This window comes from Mustela lutreola, chromosome 2 (genome assembly GCF_030435805.1).
Source record: "Mustela lutreola isolate mMusLut2 chromosome 2, mMusLut2.pri, whole genome shotgun sequence".
NCBI lineage: Eukaryota > Metazoa > Chordata > Mammalia > Carnivora > Mustelidae > Mustela > Mustela lutreola.
In genome coordinates this window covers 139087444-139106960 of record NC_081291.1, presented here as the reverse complement: position 1 = coordinate 139106960, position 19517 = coordinate 139087444, and the positions used below count along the sequence as shown (strand labels likewise).

Here is a 19517-nt window from a genome sequence, read left to right as displayed (position 1 = left end):
AGTTACCATTTATTGAGTATGTACTATGTATCATGTACTAGGCATCCCAGGCTGCCTTATTTCTCACTTACTACTTACAATCACCCTGAGAGGTAGATATTATTTCCCAATTTTCAGATGAAGAAATTAAAATGAGAAGTAATGTGTCCAGATTTATACAGGGAAAAAAAGGTACAGTTGTGACTGTAACTGGAATCTGTCTGATTTCAGAGTCTGTGATAAACTAATTAAATTTAGACAGTTTAACGCTTTAAGCCTGTACCCAGCTAAGTACTCTGATGTGTTTCTAGAGTATTTAATCTGTACCTTGACATTTCTCATTCTGCAGTTAATTTTAGCTATGTCCTTAAACCAGCTGTTTGCCCCAGGTTACATTATTTGAGGTAAGAGGGCTACCGATGGAAAGCAAAGTTTAATGAAAAAAAATTTGAAGGGAAACAAAAGCAAAAATGAACTTTTGGGACTTCATCAAGATAAAAAGCTTCTGCACACCAAAGGAAACAGTCAACAAAACAGAGAGGCAACCCAGGGAACGGGAGAAGTTATTTGCAAATGACACTACAGACAAAGGGCTGATATCCAAGATCTATAAAGAACTTCTCTGGCGATTCACAGACCTGTACCCCTGGGGCTAATAATACATTATATGTTAATTTAAAAAATTTAAAAAAAAAAAAAGAGCTTCTCAAACTCAACACCCAAAAAACAAATAGTCAAGTCAAAAAATTGGCAGAAGACATGACCAGACACTTCTCAAAAGAAGACATACAAATGGCTAACAGACACATGAAAAAATGTTCATCATCATTAGCCATCAGGGAAATTCAAAACCACATTGAGATACCATCTTACACCAGTTAGAATGGCCAAAATTGACAAAGCGAGAAACAACAAATGTTGAAGAGGTTGTAGAAAGAGGGGAACCTTCCTACACTGTTGGTGGGAATCCAAACTGGTGTAGCCACTATATGGAGGTTCCTCAAAAAAGCTAAAAATAGATTTATCTTATGATCCAGAAATCATACTACTGGGTATTTACTCAAAGAATACAAAAACACGGGCAATCCCCTCGGGTCCCCTCCCTCTTTGGGAACTTTGTATTATCACTTTGTTGTTGGTTCAATAAACCTTGCTTTGCTGCCCACCACTCTGTCTGAACTACCTCTTCATTCTTTTTTGTTTTGTTTTATTCTCTTCATTTTTGAAGTGGCGTAAACAAGCACTGTGGGCACTGACTGAGAAAAAATCTTGTAACATTTATAGGGGCTTGTCAGGGATCTCCACCATCGTTAAGGACAACTAACCAAGAAAGGTCCTCAAACTCCAGGTGGTGGTTCAGATGGAGCCTCACGCGGAGGTCAAACCATACATCTACAAAGAGACCCCTTGATAGATCAGGACAAGAGGAATCCTGGCTGCCACCTCATCCAACACCCCTGACCAGCAGGAAGTAGCTGCGATGAGTCATTGCCTTTCTTCTCTAACAAAAGTTAGGGTTATCTCTTCAGATAGGAGAATGGTGGATAGTTGGAAGACAGGCAGGCAGGAACAAGGGGCCCTGCCCTAAGAGGAAGCCACCCTTAAAAGGATTTTACATGGAAGGAGTCTCCACCTTTCCCATATGATAGACAAATAAGTGATTGGATGATAGGCGCAGGGGAGGGTTAATCAGATTAAAACAGGCCACCAACAAACCCATAAAAATCCCTAGACTTAGAAACTTTGGTGGCAACCCTCTTGGGTCCCCTCCCTCCTTGGGAGCTTTGTACTATCACTTTACCATTGCTCAATAAACTCTGCTTTGCTGCCCTCCCAAATCCCCACTAATGCAAAGGGATATAAGTACCTCTATATTTATAACAGCATTATTTATAATAGCCAAGATATGGAAGCAGCCCAAGTGTCCATTGATTGATGAATGGATAAAGAGGTTGTCTCTCACACACACACACACACACACACACACACACACAGAGGGATATTATTCAGCCATAAAATAAGAATGAAATCTTGCTATTTGCAAAGATATGGATGGAGCTAGAGAGTATAATGCGAAGGGAAATAAGTCAGTCAGAAAAATACCGTATGATTTCACTCATATGTGGAATTTAAGAAAACAAATGAGCAAAGGGGAAAAAAGGAGAGAGTGACAAATTAAGAAACAGACTCTTAACTATAGAGAACATAGTGATGGTTACCAGAGGGGAGAGAGTAGGGGGAGGTGTGTAATAGATGATGGGGACTAAGGAATGCACTTGTGATGAGCAACAGGTGTTGTATGGAATTTTTGAATCACTATATCCTATACCTGAAACTAATATAACACTATGTTAACTAGAATTAAAATAAAAACTTAAAATTTAAAAAAGTTTAAATAATTTCTTTGTAAATGTTCTTTCTACACCCAGAACAGTCTACTTAATTTCTTCTAAAAAATAAAATTTTAGTTCTAGTAAAAATAAAACCTTTATTTCATTGGCCTTATTGCAGCTCTTTTAAATGTCAACTTGCTAAACTGAGGAAAGATTTTTCAATCTGGAGAATTTATTCTTTAGCTCTGGAAATAGTCTTATATTGTTTCTTTTTTTTTTTTAAAGACTTTATTTATTAATTACAAGTAGGCAGAGAGGCAAGCAGAGAGAGAGGGGAAAGCAGGCTCCCCGCCGAGCAGAGAACCCGATGTGGGCCTTGATCTCAGGACCTTGAGATCATGACCTGAGCTGAAGGCAGAGGTTTAACCCACTGAGCCACCCAGGTGCCCTTACATTGTTTCTTTGATAATTTTCCTTTTCATATTTTTGTTTTCTCTGGAATAAAGTCATATAGGTTAGATATTAAAACTTATGGATTGGGGGTGACTGATGGCTCAGTCAGTGAAGTGGCTGACTATTGGTTTCGGATCATGTCATGATCTCAGGCTGGTGAGACTGAGCCCACCAATGGGCTCAGTGTATCCCTCTCCCTTTCCCTCTGCCCCTCCTCTTACATGCTCTTTCTCTCAAATAAATAAAATCTTTAAAAACAAATAAAATGTCTGGATTGATCTCTATATCCTTTTATTCTTCATATTTTCTATCTTCTACTTTCTGAAAGATTTTCTTCCAACCTATTATTGATCTGTTCAAATTTTGAAAGTCATGTATTTGTTTTTCAAGAGTTCTATTTTGTTTTTTGAGTAGGCTTTTGAATAGCATCTTTGTCTTATTTTATGGATGCAATACCTTTTCAAATCTCTGGAAATATTTTCAAATCACTGCATTAACCCTGTTTAAACTTCTATAAAGCCTTTTTAAAAAATTTTGGTCTTTCTCTCATTATACTGAAGGCATCTTATGTATTACGTATGGGAACCTCTGTGCACTGAAAAGCTGACTGGGTATTCTGCATACATGAGCAATGTTTGCCAACTGTCAGGTTGGGTATAATTAATTAAATACTAAGTTAGACATTATGATGTGGAAACTCCCAACTCTCAAAACCTGGAGATCTTTTTTCTGATATCACTTTTAAAATTTTTTTTTTTTTTTTTTTTTGCTCGGGATAATATCTTGTTGCTGAATGGTCAGTCAGCAGAGGTGTGTGTACATGTGGTTTTATGTATTTATTTATTTGTTTGTTTGTTTGTTGGGGGGTCATTATTCAGACGTTTAAGCCCTGCTGTTCTTAGTCCCTCATTTCTATCCTCCCATCTGTATCCGTGTATCAATATTCCAAGGTTCAGTTTTATCCTGTTGCATCAGTTACCACTGTAAAATGAAAACCACAGGCCCAAAATAGGCATCACTTGGGCCGGGCTGAGTCACCAAACTGGGGCTTAATATCTAACCTAACTGCAGATTCAACCTCCCCCAGAAATAGGTCTTAACCTGTCAATCAGAAATTTTCTGAACAGCACCAATGATGTAATTTGTCACACAGGCCCTCTCCATTCCTCAAAGGAAAATTAAATAATCCACTTGAAAAGGTCCCCTTTCCTTCTTCAGGGAGGGCAACTTAGCCTGAAACGATCCTTTGTTCTCTTTTGCTAATAACTTTCCTGCCCCATTCTCCTTTCTTTTCATTTTTTTTAAAAATTGAAGTATAGTTAATATGCAATGTTACATGAGTTTCAGGTGTACAACATAGTGAATCACCAGTTCTATCCATTATAATATGCTCACCACAAGTGTGGCTACCATCGATTCTCATACAATGCTATTGTGATATCATTGACTGTATTCTCTATGCTGTGCCTTTTATTCCTATAATTTATTCATTCTGTAATAGGAAGCCTCTATCTCCCATTCCCTATACCCATTATGCCCATCCCTATCCCATCCTCCTTTCCATAGAAAGCTTCCATTCTGTAAAACTCCTTGAAACTCCCCTTTACTAGGTAGATGGGATGCTGCCCAATTCATGAATCACTTAATAAAGCCAATCACATCTTCAGATTTACTCAGCTGAATCTTAACACCACTCGTCTTCCATCCATATTCCACCTTGCAGAATTTTGTTGAAATCTCTCACCCTCTGATGGATTCTCCTGCTCTTGTTATGGGTTTATATGTTCTTTTTATTCCTTTGCCATCATTTTGGTGGAGTCTTGAGGAAAGGAGATAAATAAACGTACTCAATTTACCACCTTTAAGCAGACTGCTTAATTTCAAGTGTTTGTGTTACAAACTCCCCTCCTATCCCTGCATATTTGGCCTTGTGAATCATTGTAATTTTCTAGAAGAATAGAGAAGTGTTTCTGCATATTATGGGAGTAAGGTTCACATATCCTTGGGTGGGTTAAAGTGTCCTACTGAATAATCTGGACTGGTGAAGAGAACTAAAGATACTTCAGGCGCTGAGATAAACTCTCCCTTCATGACTTCAGAACTCTGGTTACTCATTTACAACTGGGATAAGATAAATGTTCAGTATAATAATTAGAGAAGTTCTATAAACCACTTGTAACATTAAGTTTTTATTCTACTACCAAACCATGTTCCCGTAAACCTTTGGTTACCTCTAAATTTCCAGTATCTGGAAGAGAACAAGCTGTGGCATCACCCACCCAGCCCCTCCTACACCCTACTCACTCACAAAGAATTTCCCCTTTGAGCCACTGTAACACTGGCTGCTGACTCATACCAGATTCCTTAGGATTGGCTGGGACTGCAAATAAAACATTGTTTGCCTATAATGAGGTCAATAAGCTGCAACATAAAGGCACACAGATTCCCAGTGGTAAAACAGAACATGAAGCGTTTGCTATCTTCTTTCCTCTTATTATTTTCAGTCAAGACCTAGAGAGCAAACATTCAACCTGGCCAAAAGAAAAGGTCTTTGAAGGGAGGAAAAAAAAAAAAAAACACCCTAAAATGGGTCTACTGAGTTCTAAAAACCCCAAAACCAAACAAGCCCGGATTCTTCTTCTGGGACTTGACTCAGCCGGGAAGTCTACACTCCTTTACAAATTAAAGTTTGCTAAGGATATTACTACCGTCCCAACAATAGGTTTCAACGTGGAGATGATCGAGTTGGAAAAGAGTTTTTCACTCACAGTCTGGGATGTTGGAGGACAGGAGAAAATGAGAACTGTGTGGGAGTATTACTGTGAGAACACCGATGGGCTGATGTATGTTGTGGATAGTACGGACAAGCAGCGACTGGAAGACTCCAGGAGAGAGCTAAAGCACATTTTGAAGAATGAACACATTAAAAATGTGCCTGTTGTCCTGTTAGCCAACAAACAGGATGTGCCTGGAGCTCTGACTGCCGAGGACATCACCAGAATGTTCAGAGTGAAGCAGCTCTGCAGTGACCGGAACTGGTATGTACAGCCCTGCTGTGCCATCACTGGGGATGGACTGATGGATGGGTTCAGGAAACTGACTGAATTTGTGAAAAGCCATGTGAAATCAAGAGGAGACACTTTAGCATTCTTTAGGTAGAACTGAGATCCAAGCAGTGACATACTGGTGAAGTTGAAAGGGTAACTTTTTTCCGATGCCAAATGAGAAAAGCAAGTTGCTGAGTTAGCAAACTTGTCCTAAGATGTTATTTCACCTAAATTCAGCTAAAACATAGAATAATATCTAGACAATATTATTTTTGGCCAGGCACTTTAGTAAACTATGTGGTAATGATAGTTGAGAATGAAAATTTTATAATTTTGTATATGTTGGATTTATGTATGAATCAGAATAATCGTGTTTGGGACCAAATAAATTATTGCTTTATTGTTTTTATATGACAACTAGAACAAAGTTTAAGTAAACTGCTTAGAGGGTCAGAATTCTTTCAGATGGTTTCCAGCTGTTACAGTATTGAATTTCTATCACACTCCTGTAGAATAGTTAGTAAAAAATAGAACTTTAAATTATGGAGAGGAAAAAGTTTGATGTTAACATCTTGTAAATCCCTATTACTTAAATGAAGATTTTTTCTGGATTCCTGCAAACTCTTAGAAATCTATTGGTGGGAACTTCTGACAGTGAGTCAAATAAGGAACTTCAGGCTGTTAATTGCCCAGAAACATAGGGAGACGTTTATCTCTTAAAGTTCTGGGGGTCAGGCTAGCTAGCACCTTAGAGTTTAGGACAAGGTCTGGGTTTTACTCAGCTTGAGGTTATAGGCTCAAGATGGGCTTACATAGAATTCAATAGAATAGTCCGTACTTGGGAATATATGTACAGCTCACAGCACTGATCAAAAAGGAACCAGAGCCAGACTTTAAACTCAGGAGACTTTGCAATTCACAGGAGGAAACAACATAAAGCTAGTAGCTAGAATAGGGCAATAAGTATGTGCTATAACATGAGTGACTCTTTCTGACCTGGGAAAACAGGAAGTGCTTCATGCAGGAGGTAGTTTTTAAGATGGTTCCCAGCTCCTAGCGACCCATGAAGGTGGAGGTTTGTCACTGGAAGCTCCCATCACTAGAAGACCCTGAAGACATTATAGGGGAGGAGAAAAGGAATTGGGGTTTGAACTGAAATTCCCCTGACAGGCTCAGAACTCCCAGGGAGGTCCTGGTACTAACAAAATGACACTTTCTTCCTGCCTAACCTCTAACAAAGCTCATTTGGGCTAGAAGAAGCAGGCCTCAAGCCCCAACAGCAGCTCCCTGGGCTCTAAATCTTAAGGTCACAGAGGAAAATAAATGTTCAAGGGTGCTAGCCCCTAATTCCTCTTATCGTTTCCTTCTCTCACCCTAGCCATGATCTTTATAGCAAAGATCTGAATGCTGCACGTAGGGATTCAAATTTAAAAAGGAGATACACACATGATAACAGTTATCATCGGTTGAATGCTTGTCTGTGCCACGTGTTGTCTGATCACTTTCATACATCTCATTTAATGTTGACAACTGCCCTGAGAGAAATTAGCATTATTATGTCAATTTTACAGAGGAGAGTACTGAGATTAAACAAAGTAACAATAACAACCACACAAAAACTACTCTGTTTTTTCACTGAGAAGTGGCAGAGACAAGATTCAAACTCATCTGTCTAACTTCAAGGCCAGTACTGTTAATTGTCATAGTGTTCTGTAAATAAGGTATGCTGTCCATCTTCTATGAGCTTACTATACATAATTAAGAATAGAGCCAGGCTAGGGGCACCTGGCTGGCTCAGTTGGTAGAGCATACGACTCTTGATCTCTGGGTTGTAAGTTTGAGCCACACCGTGGGTATAGAGATTATTTAAAAAATAAATAAATAAAATCTTTAGAAAAAAAGGAATAAATCCAGGCTTAATTAAAAATAAAACTACCATATGATCCAGCAATCCTACCACTGGGTATATAGCTAAAGGAAATGAAATCACTACCTTGAAGATACATCTGCACTTCCATGTTAATTGCAACATTATTCACAATAGTCAAAATGGGGACAACCTAAGCTTCTATCAATGGATTAACGGATGCATGGATAAAGAAAATGTGGTGTGTATGCATGATGGAATCCTAGTCAGCCACAAAAAAGGGAAATTCTAATATTTGTGACAACACGGATGAAACTTAAGGACATTAGTTAAGTGAAGTAAGTCAGACACAGAAAACAACTATTTTGTGATTTCACTTTTATGGGGAATCTTAAAAAACCAAACTCACAGAAATAGAAAGTAGATTAGTGGTTGACAGAAGTTGGGGATGAGGGAAGGGGGAATGGGGAGATGTTTGTAATGGGGCACAAACTTTCAGTTATAAAATGAATAAATTCTGAGGATCTAATGTACAGCATGGGGACTATAGTTAATAAAACTGTACTGCATACTTAAATTTGCTAAGAGCATAAATCTTAAGCACTCTCATTTAAAAAAAAGGAGGATGAAAATAAAAGACACATAAAATAAATAAAAATAAAAAGGAGGATGTGTTAATTAACTCAGTTGTGGGAATTCTTTTACAATGTATATCAAATCACATTATGCATTATATATGTAATACATATTACAATCTTGTTTGTCAGTTACATCTCAATAAAGCTGGGGGGAAAATAAATGCAGGCCAACATATAATACTTTATATTAAGAAGGTTCTTTGAGGGGCACCTGGTTCAGTGGGTTAAGCATTTGCCTCTGCTCAGGTCATAATCCCAGTCTCTTGAGATCAAGCCCCATGTCAGGCTCTGTGCTCAGTAAGGTCTGCTTGAGATTCTGTCTCACTCCTTCTGCTCCTCCCTACCCACCCCCGACAAATAAATAAATAACATCTTAAAAAAAAAAAAAAGAAGGTTCTCTGAAAAAACAAGCCAGACAGAATATATGAAGTGTGATAACAGAGATCTAAGAACCAAGCCGAGGGACTGGCAAAAAATGTTTCTGATTTCAGGAAGATCTCAGTAGAGATCTTCAATGTTAAATGCTTGGTAGTAGTGTTTTTTTCTAAGTTCCACAAAATTATGAAAACCACAAATATGCATCTTTTTAAAAAAACACATCTTCCCTTACCATTTTCCCTATGTGGTTAAAAAAAATCTTACTAATAATCTTAAACTCAGGAATCACTAACCTATGTCCATAGAAAATGGTTGAATAGAAAACATCACCTGGTGGTCCTCAGTATTTTGGTATTCTGAATTAAGTGAAGCCCTTGCGGCCTAGTCTCAGCATTATGTAAAATTCAGAAGAAACAATCCCCCCAAATATAAAAATTAATTAAAATTTTCACTTGAGAAAGCTCTAGCTGTATATTGTGGGTATGCTGGGCAGATACATTCTTAATATAAGACCCAAAGTTACAAAGTAGCTTTTCCTCTGTCATTTCAACATCTTCCCCCAAGATAGCAGCTATTCCTTAAAGTCTCTAGTAATCTTGTTTGAGAAACTTGAACATTTCCATGCTTTTTGCGTTTCTTCCCTGGGCTTCAATCTATTTTCTTTCATCAGTCACTTGCTTTCTTTCCAATGTACATTTTACCAATCTTTCCTTTCTTTGGCATTTCCCTCCAGCTCTGCCTAGCGTGCTCCTCTTACCCTTCAACACACATACAAACATATACTTATACATTCTTCATTCTGATCCACCTAATAAAGCCCAAAATTGAGGGTAGGGGAAAAGATGAGATGCACAAAAGCAAAATATCCCTTGACAGGTGAGAGGAAAGAGACTGTGAATATTCATGCCTTGATATTTATTATTGTCATTCATCTTATTCTATTATCTATATGTAACAAGGCAAAACTTTTAATTCATCAAAATCATATACTGCCAAGTATCTGTATCAAACAAAAGCGTATCACTTCTGAAATGTACCTTCCTTAAAGATGTAAAAATCTGAAAGGTAAATATCAGTTAAATATTTTTATCTGATTTTCTAAGTATTTCCTGGTTAAAAAAAAAAAAAAAAGAAATCCCAACAGAACATAAGAATAAAGAATAACAAATAAATAAAGCAGCAGCAGTGACTAATATACCTTAAAATCTGTCTATTTAACAAGCTGAACAACACTATGTTCTGATGATAAACGATTTGTGTTCTGCCAAAACAGGGAAGAACAGGAATTTCAGATAGAGTCCTGAAGTACTTGTACCTTATGCGTGGCACTGGGGGATGGTCTACAGAGGCTTCAGTGTATTGAGTATATGAAGGAACAACCCACAAAACAGTATTATCCGTTGTGCTTCTCAAAGGGTTGGCCTGCTCTTGCATGCATGAACTTTTCCAGAGTGAAAGAGGGAGAATGAGAGAGACAAAATGAGAGAAAGAGAGCAAGAGAGGCAAAGGACAGATTTCTTCTTTGGTAGTGCTAATGAGTAGTTTAACATAATTTGGCATATAGGGTCACAGGAGTTTCAGTCCACCAGAAGTTTAGCATAGTGTTTACTATTAACAAATTCAGCTACTTCAAACAGGAGAAAGTGCACTGTACCTTGAAAGTGCCACACAGATACAAAAGTGAGTTATTAGATGACTTAACCCTGAGTAATATTTTCATAAACATTACCTCATTTTTTTCTCTCAAAATCTTATGAGGCAGAGCAGATCTTGTCAACACCATTTTAAAGATATGAAGAACTGATTAAGCCATTATTGAACCTTAGTCCTCTGATTTCCAAGATTTTTAAAAAAGTATAATTATTATCATACAATGAATTTAACAATAATGTGGCACATACACTTTCATCATCAAATTTCTTTGTTTCTATAAGTCAAATAGGACTGGCCAGAGTACTTCTTAGGCCAAAAAACCAGGAGCCATCCTCCCTTTTCCCTCATGTCTTACATCTATCTGCTAATTCTGTCAGCTCTCCCTTCAAAACACATCTCCCTTCTGGCCACTTCTCAGTCTCCATCACTACCACAGGCCACCACTGATTCTCACCTGGGTGGCTACATTCTCCACAAGGGAGAGGTCTAAAAATGACCAACAGACACTTCACTGCCCTGCCTTACAAACCTCTGTTCACTTCTTACCTCATTATGGTACCTTCTTCCTGTTTCTCCCACCTCACTCCCAGGACAGCCACACTTCTCTCAACTTCCCTCTATCACTCCTAATTTGTTACAGCCTCCAGGCCCTTAAACTTGCTGTTTCCCCAGCTCAGAATATGCTTTCGTCAGGTCTTCAAATGGTTCAGAGCTTCAGAGTCTTCAAGTCTCCAGCCAAATATGCACAGGCATTCCCTGAATCCTTATCTAAATGAACCTCTTCATCCCTGTCACTCCCTACCCCTCACCCTCCTTTATTATTTTACAAGGAATTTATCATGGACTTCAAGTACATCATTTACTCATTTACTTATGTCTCTTTCCCTCCCTAGATGGAAAACTGCATGGGAGCAGGAACTTGGCTGTTGTATCCTAGAACGGATGCAGGTCCAGAACATTGTGATGTTCAGTTTTAGGACACATACGGTATTTAAAAGGTATTTGTAGAAAGAAAAGAAAGAAGGAAAGAAAGGTCTGAGCCATAAAGAGAGGTCTTGTCAGAGCCTTAGGCTATGTCTCAAGATGGAATATGGATCCAATAATGGGTAGATAAGAGAATGGCAGATTTGGACTTAGGGCACTCTCATTCTAACCTCAGAGCCATGACTAGGTGGGAATTCTGGTTTATCACTTGTTTTAGCTTTTAGGCAGTTTACTTCACCTTTCTGAGTCTAGACTAGAATGAGACTTGAACATGAAATAAACTTTTGTTGTGTTAAACCATGGAGACTTGGAAGTTGTTACAGCCACCACTGTTAATTACCCTAAAGTAGGATCATGCTTCTTGCTCCTCCCGTGTGTCTCAACACCCTCCTTTCCCAGGCTTCCTTTCCTCTTAAATCCCCTCTTCTCAGTCTTCCTGATCATTCTAGGACCCTCATTTGATTCACCCTAGAACAGGAAAGGAAAGGGGAATTTAATTTTTCCTCAACTTCATATTCTGAAAATTTTCAAGTCTTCAGAAAACTTGAAAGAAAAGTAAAATTTAGACAAGTGTACTTTTCACCTAAATTCACCAGTTATTACAATTTTGTCATATCTGGGCTCTTTCTCCATCTCTTCCTCTCTCTCTACACACACAGTACCCACACACACGATTACAATCATCCTGATACTTCACACCCAAATATTTTATCATCTATCTCTTTAGAATAGACATTTACTCATATGAGAATACCATTATTACAAACAAAAGTTTAAGCATTAACTAAATATCTTCCAATAGTCCATAGTCAAATTTCCCCCCAAAGAGAACTTATTCATAGAACTTATTTTATCTAAGATCTACTGCATTTAGTTACGTCACTTTTTTAGAGTATTTCCCCCAACTTTTGTTAGTTCTACGTGACCTAAAAACTTTTGAAGACTCTAGGCCAGGTTTTTTAAAGAATGTCCCACAGCCTGGGGGTACCTGGGTCACTCAGTTGGTTAAGTATCCAATTCTTGGTTTCTCTGGCTTGGTCATGATCTCAGGATGGTGAGATCAAGCCTTGTGTTGGACTCATGGTCAGGGCGAAGTCAGCTTTAGCTTCTCTCTCTCTCTCTCTCCCCTGTCCCTCCCTTCCCTAAAATAAATAAATAAATAAAATCTTAAAAAAAAAAAAAAAAGAACGCCCCATTGTCTGAATTTGTCTGATTGTTCCTTCACAATTAAGTTCAGATTAAACATTTTTGGCAAGAATATTCCACAGCTGATGTACTTCCCATTGTATCCATTAGGAGGCAGAGTGTCATTATTGATGATGCTAAATTCAATTACTTCTTTTATGATAATATCCACTAGATTTCCCCAATGTAAAAATATAATTTTCCCCTCTGTCCTTAGTAAGTAATTTGATATGATTAGTATATTTTGAGACTGTGTCATTATCCTCTTCCCCAAAGCCTTTTTCTTAATGTTCTTAGCATCCATTGATGATCCTTTCCTGACTCAGTTATTACACTGGGAGGAGCAAAATGGTGATTTACATTGCACATTTATTGGCTGGCATTCTACTATAAAGAAAGGCTTTCTCTTTTATCCTCCATTTCCATAATCATCATTCTCTCTCTCTCTCAATCTTGATTCATACTTTTTAAATTCAATGTTTTATTTTCCAGTGCTACTCAAACTGAAGTCCCTGAATCAGCAGCCTCAGCATCACCTGCAAGCTGCATAGAAATGTAAATTTACAAACTCCACCCAGACCTATTAATCACAATATCTGGAATGCAGAGGAAGTTCTGGAATTCCTGTTGATTTTCCTTGTTATAATCCATTTCTCTTTATTATTCTTTTTGATGCTCAAACTGTCCCAAATTTGGCCAGAAGAACCTTTCAGCTAGCTACTGTGTTCTGTTGATACATGTCCCTATTAGCCTTTGAGTATTTCCTTGTCTGGAACAACACTGAGTCACCTTGTACTTTCCCTACTTACCTGCCTCAGACCTGGAATTAACTGTTTCTCAGGAGCCCTCATTTCGTTCACTGTGGAATTTAGAAATCAAATAGTGAAGCTACCTGTGCTTATTTTTACTGGAGTATCATTGTTTGTAGCTCCATTCAGTAGAAAAAGCAAGCAAGGAAATATATATATATTTTAAAATATTGATATATCCAAATTGAATCCACATCATAGAATTTTTCCCGATCTTTCTCATTTTAATTGTATCCCTTATCCTACAAAAAACTCTGCATCCAAAAAGCATCAATACATTTATTCATTTTCTTCATGCTATAATACAAAAAAATATTTTCAGAATCACTATACCAATATCACTATTTCTAATAAACCCACTCAGGAGAGTTGAAGACTTCTTTTTATTTCTTTCTATCCTGATTCAGATTATTGTGTTCAAAAGTTTTTTGAGTTGATTTTTTGTGTGGTTATATTGTAAATATGATGTTGATTTTAGGCTGATTTTTGCTATTTGTATTCAATTTTAAGGTTTGACTCTTCATCTTTTTGAGTTAACATTAATTTTTGAATTTGTAGAAAATTTACATGCCTCAAAAGTGAAAGCTATGTAAAAAGGTAGTTCATACTCATTATTATATTAAAGAAGAGGCCTCCTTAGTACAATAAACTGGTTCTCATACATCCCTCCTCAACCTATACATAGGTGATACTGTATTTCTATATCAGGTTGGATTTTCTTTCGCTTTAAAGCATTTTGAAAGCATTTTTCCACCCAAGTTCAATGTATCTACTGTTGTTGCTTATTGATAGGGAACATGAGAGATTATAGTAAAAAAATCATCCTCTATTTATCATGAGATAAGCCTTATTATCACAGTTACTTTCCTGCTCTTTTTAAAACATAAGATACATTTTACACTCATCTTATTTACTTACCTAACCTCGTGTAAAAATACACTGACTCTAAATGGTGAAAATAAAGACCTCATAATCTATATATACGTGTATAAACTAGATAGAAAATATAATACACACCAAAATGCTTGGGTGGTTGCATTATGGCTAGAATTCCTTATAGTGCTCATTGTTTTCCAATTTTGTAGAGTGAGTGTGTGTTATTTTTATATTCAAGGAAAAACACATTATATTCAAAAGAGCTATTTAATCTTTATAGCCTATAATGAATGGATAATGCATGGCCCTAAAACTGTCACTTCAAATGCCCTGATCTAAAATAATAAGAAATCCTTTTTAAAGACTAGAAGTATTGCTATAAATAGACACATGAGGGCATTGTAACTAACTTTTCGAAAATTAAGAAAAAAACCCAGAAGCCAAAAAACAAAACAGCTAACATGCCTTGAGCATTCACTGTAGGCCAGGTTCTGTTTTAAGCATTTCATGTGCATTTCCACATTTAATTCTTACATTAACTCTCTGGGTTAGTACCATCATTATCCCCATTTACAGAGAAGATATCTGAAACTGAAAACCATCCAGCCACCTAAAATTGTGAAAGTCATTTACGGTGGTCTTGTGTATACAATTAAGCTCCTGCTGACAGTTGTTTGGCAAGAATTCCACACTGTACCTCTGTGCAAATGTTTAAATTCTCTCTTAAGCCATCTCTCATTCTGAAAAGATCTCCTATCGCTCTACTTGGAGTCGAACAACAGCTAGGCAGCAGAGAGGATGGTTATTTAACACATTTTCGTTCTTCTTCAGAAATCAAACGTTTGGAAAATAGGCAAATAAAACTCTCTATTCACGTTTTACCACATTTCCTTCCAGTCTTTTTTTTCTTCAATGTATGCATATATTCAATAGATCTTTTTTGACCTATAATCACATTCACTTATTATATATCTTTATATTGTTATGTATCTTTCAGAACCATCATCTTTCAGTGTTATGACACTTAAATAGATGTACCACAGCCTAATCATTTCTCTACTACTGGTTTTTTATGTTGCAGTCAATTTTTCATGTAACTAATTCAGCAACAAACATCATGTTTATTCCTTCATATTTATTCCTTCATCTGGCAAATATTAACAGAATATCTAATAAATACCAGGCACTGTATCAGGTGTTGGGTTTGGGATTTTTCCCCTAGGAGAATATTTCAAGGATGAACAGTTCTATGCCTCAATATGTACTGTCAAATAGCTTTCTAAAATGTCAGAATCAGGTTATTTTAAACAAATTCTTTAAAAAGAAAAAAGAGGTGTAAAAACTCTTAGTCATTAGATGACAGATAAACTACAGTACTATGTGTTGAAGACATCAAAATAAATAAGTTTGTAGATTTCAGATCATTTATGACAGGAAAAAATTAATGTCAAAATTTACAGTAGTTTTTGCCTAGCTATGACTGAAAACCCAGACACACAAAAAGGAAATATTGATAAATTCAACCACATAAAAATACAAGTTGTGAAAAACATAAAAGCAAGACAAATATCAAACAAGGAACGTATATTTGCATAGTATAACATAAAGAAAGGTGTTATGTTCTTAATATAAAATAGCACTTACAAATTTAAAAAAAAAACAAAACTGTAGAAAAAATACTAAAGACAGAGTTAACAATAAATGATATCCAAATGATCCCTCAACAAATGAAAAAAAACTTTAGCTTTGCTAGTAGAGAAATGCAAATTAATACTACATTTATTTTATTTTAAAGATTTTTATTTATTTGACATAGAGAGAGAGAAAGAGATCACAAGTAGGCTGAAAGAGAGGGGAGCAGGCTCCCCGCTGAGCAGAGAGCCTGATGTAGGACTCAATCCCAGGACCCTGAGATCATGACCTGAGCCGAAGGCAGAGGCTTAACCCACTGAGCCACCCAGGCGCCCCAAACTACATTTAGATACCATTTCTCATCTATCATGTTTGCAGAAATATATGTTTCATAACATATTCTATAATTCTGCTGATGAGACTATGGGAAAAGGAGAATATCATCTACTAGTAGTAGAAATACAATATGACTTTTGAGGAGAATTTGGCAGTATCTAACAAAGCTACATTCACATTTACCTTTTAATGTAAAGGTCCCTTTTTTCCCTGAAGATACAAAACCACAGATCTGAAACAACATATGCGCAAGGCTATTCATCATGATAGTATTTGTAATAGTAAAATACTGGAAATAACCTAAATGTCCTTCCATAGGAGACTGGTTAAAAAAAATTTTTTTTTCCTCAGAGTGAAACTACTCAGCCAAATTAAAGAGTGAAAAAGAGATGGGGACCCTGGGTGGTTCAGTCAGTTAAGCATCTGCCTTCAACTAAGGTCATGATCCTGGGATCCTAGGATCAAGCCCCACATCTGGCTCTCTGCTCAGTGTGGCGTCTGCTTCTCTCTTTTCCTCTGCTCCCCTACCCTCAGTTCTTGTTCGTCCTCTGTCTCTCTAATAAATAAATAAATAATTTTTTAAAAAAAATGAAAAAGTAGGACATGCCAACAGAAAACTAAAAGGATCAAGAGGCAGTGACACCCCTGCAGCAATGTGTACAACTAAAGTACAGATCTTGGTCTCTAAATATTATACTTCACTGAAAGGAACCAGAGCTCCTTAGAGAAATGGCAGTTCAGATCTGGGGCAGGTAGAGTAAAGATGAGCCTGAAATATCTTGTGCAAGGAAACAAGGAAGAACTCAAAGGCTGATGGAAATATGTCAAAGGTTATAGGAATCACTTACAGAGTCTCCCACTGGCCAAATTTGGTCAATTTGAGGATCATAAAAGAATATAGACAGTAATGAATTATATCACATGAGTAAATAAAAACAAAAGCTATAAGTTCATAATGATATTCATTAAAAATACAAGAAGACAAAACGGAAATGGTATAGAGTGGGGAAAGCAAAGCTCTTTTATACAGAAAAATGTAGAGGATGTGGTAGAATTGGAAAGCCACTATTGCAAAATTAATCTTGGGTATAACACTTGACCTATCTGTATAATAATATCACAAGGTGTTTTCCTGAAATGTCTTCTGGGTCCATCTATGATCTAGGATTAACAGATTTTGAAATGGAAAGCCTTACTCAGATAAAGGAAAAGCTACAGGGTCCTTACTCTAGTGTGTTTTTTCCTTTCTCCTCAAAGCTGAAAATCGCCATTGACTAGTCCAATAGGAATAGATCCCCAGTTTCCTAATCCTGAATTGTTTTCATCTTCAGTCATGTAGCTACAGGGTATATTGGAATTACCCATTAAAAAAGTATTTATCATAAACAAAATTAAAAAAATGTCAAACTGGGAGTTAATATTTGCAGTATATATGACAGATAAAAGTCTAATGTCCTGGGGCACCTGGGTGGCTCAGTGGGTTAAAGCCTCTGCCTTCGGCTCAGGTCATGATCTCAGGGTCCTGGGATCGAGCCCCGCATTGGGCTCTCTGCTCAGCGGGGAGCCTGCTTCCCCCTTTTTCTCTGCCTGCCTCTCTGCCTACTTGGGATCTCTCTCTCTGTGTCAAATAAGTAAATAAAATCTTTAAAAAAAAAGTCTAATGTCCCTAGTATAAACATTATATTTTTTGTAAATTGTTATTTATTTGTTGTTAAAACAGTGGAGGAAGAAAAATTCTGTTTTGTCTGTTGAGTCAGATAGTGTCCCAACTAAACCCTAAAGCATGGATTTCCTGAGGGAAGTAAAGCCTCCCAACATCTCCTTGATCTCTACGAGACCAGGGTAGAGGGTAGAAGTCCATAATATAGTTGGTCCAACTCAGGGTACAGTCTCTACAGCACACACACCCATTTCATCCTGCCATGTTTTATCGGTCCAGTATACATCTGCTGACCTGCTGTAAATATTAGCAGTACTCTCTTTCACTCTCAAAAGTGTCTAAGTTTGGACCATATATGGTTACCCTACTTCTAGAAGACCACTGATGCTTCTGAGGAAAGATTTCACCTGGCTGATGCTGAAGAGTAAATGACAAGCTAAAGACAAGAGCAAGAAAAGACCCAGAATGTGGTAAGCAGAATAACGGTCTTCAAAAATATCCTTGTCTAATTCCTGGAACTGTGAATATATGTCAGTTTAAACGGTAAGGAAAAAGTGATTAAGTAAGTTGAGGTGGAAAGGTTATCCTGGATTATCCAGGTGAGCCCAACCTAATTGCATGGATCCTTCACTCTGGAGAAACCTTCCTGTCTGAGTTCTCAGTTAGGAGGAGATGGGACCAGAGAAGAATGCTCAGAGTGGTGCAAGAAGATGAAATAAGAGACCTCAAGCCAAGGAATACAGGCAGCCTCTAGTGGTTGGTACAAGTAAGGACACTGATTCCACCCGAGAGCCCCTTGTTGGCAGGAATACAGCCCTGCCAACACCTGCAGAACTGTGGACTACGTTAAAAACTAGGTGAGAGAAAGGGCACAATTGGATAGGGTCCTGCATGTGTGACTGGTAGGCTGCAGCTGAGACGTCTACATTTTTGGCTTCACCTTTTTCTGGGTAAGATCTGCAGTTCTCAGCTTCAGTCCTTTTGCTCAGCACTGTTTCTCCTTTGTGGGGAGATGCCTGGGACCCAACTAGAAAGCAGAACTAACTGGTCCTGATGTGGGAAACAAGGCAGAATAAAATGTAGATAAAATTAAATGTCCTTATAAACTGTATCCCGTTTACAAATCCTTGAGGCAGGCAGAGGGAAGCTCCCAACTATCTCAATGTTAATGCCTTGCTAGAGGGAAAAACAACCTTAACTGGACCACAGTAAGGCCTCAGTGTCATGTAAGTCTTCTTTAGCATATGAAAGTCTTTTTGGCACTTCCCTTATCTTTACTTCCTAGCCCCAAAGTATATAATCAGTTGCTCCTCACAATCCAGGAGAAGCAGCTCTTCCTGCCCTCAGTCGGTCCCCAGGCTTTAATAAAACCTCCTTTCTGCACTCAAGACATCTGAAGGATTCTTTCTTGTCTGTGAGCTCCAGACTACAACGTTACTCCAAAAACATATTAGTTCTTCCTCTGGGGTGGACAGGCAGACTCAACACTGGAGGCTATAAGCTACGTTACATGCATCACCTCAAAACATTTCATGAGTAAGAGATGATTGTGTTCCTTTTGTGTAGAAGAGAACACAATCTAGAACACAGCTCTGCTGTGTAATCTTGTCTAAATTCCACTCGGAGCCTCTGGTCCTTTAACTTTGAAAGGTACTTACTTCCGAGGGTTGGGAGGATTCGGGAGTGG

At 37.5% G+C, this 19517-nt stretch overlaps 2 protein-coding genes across 3 annotated transcripts in view; both read left to right on the top strand.

Annotated features, from left to right (window-relative positions):
• Nucleotides 1-19517, top strand: part of LOC131824918 (vasodilator-stimulated phosphoprotein-like) — a 113568-nt gene that overhangs the window by 76309 nt on the left and 17742 nt on the right. The window contains exon 3 of one of the 2 annotated variants that reach the window (XR_009351040.1): nucleotides 18205-18300. The exons of the other annotated variant lie outside the window; for it this stretch is intronic. The gene's annotated coding sequence lies outside the window, so the exon portion shown is untranslated. The remainder of the gene's footprint in view (nucleotides 1-18204; nucleotides 18301-19517) is intronic. 2 annotated transcript variants of the gene reach the window in all.
• ARL14 (ADP ribosylation factor like GTPase 14) lies at nucleotides 3423-6276 on the top strand. The gene has a single exon (XM_059163626.1). The coding sequence runs from the start codon at nucleotides 5352-5354 to the stop codon at nucleotides 5922-5924; it is 573 nt and encodes a 190-aa protein (XP_059019609.1). The 5' UTR covers nucleotides 3423-5351; the 3' UTR covers nucleotides 5925-6276.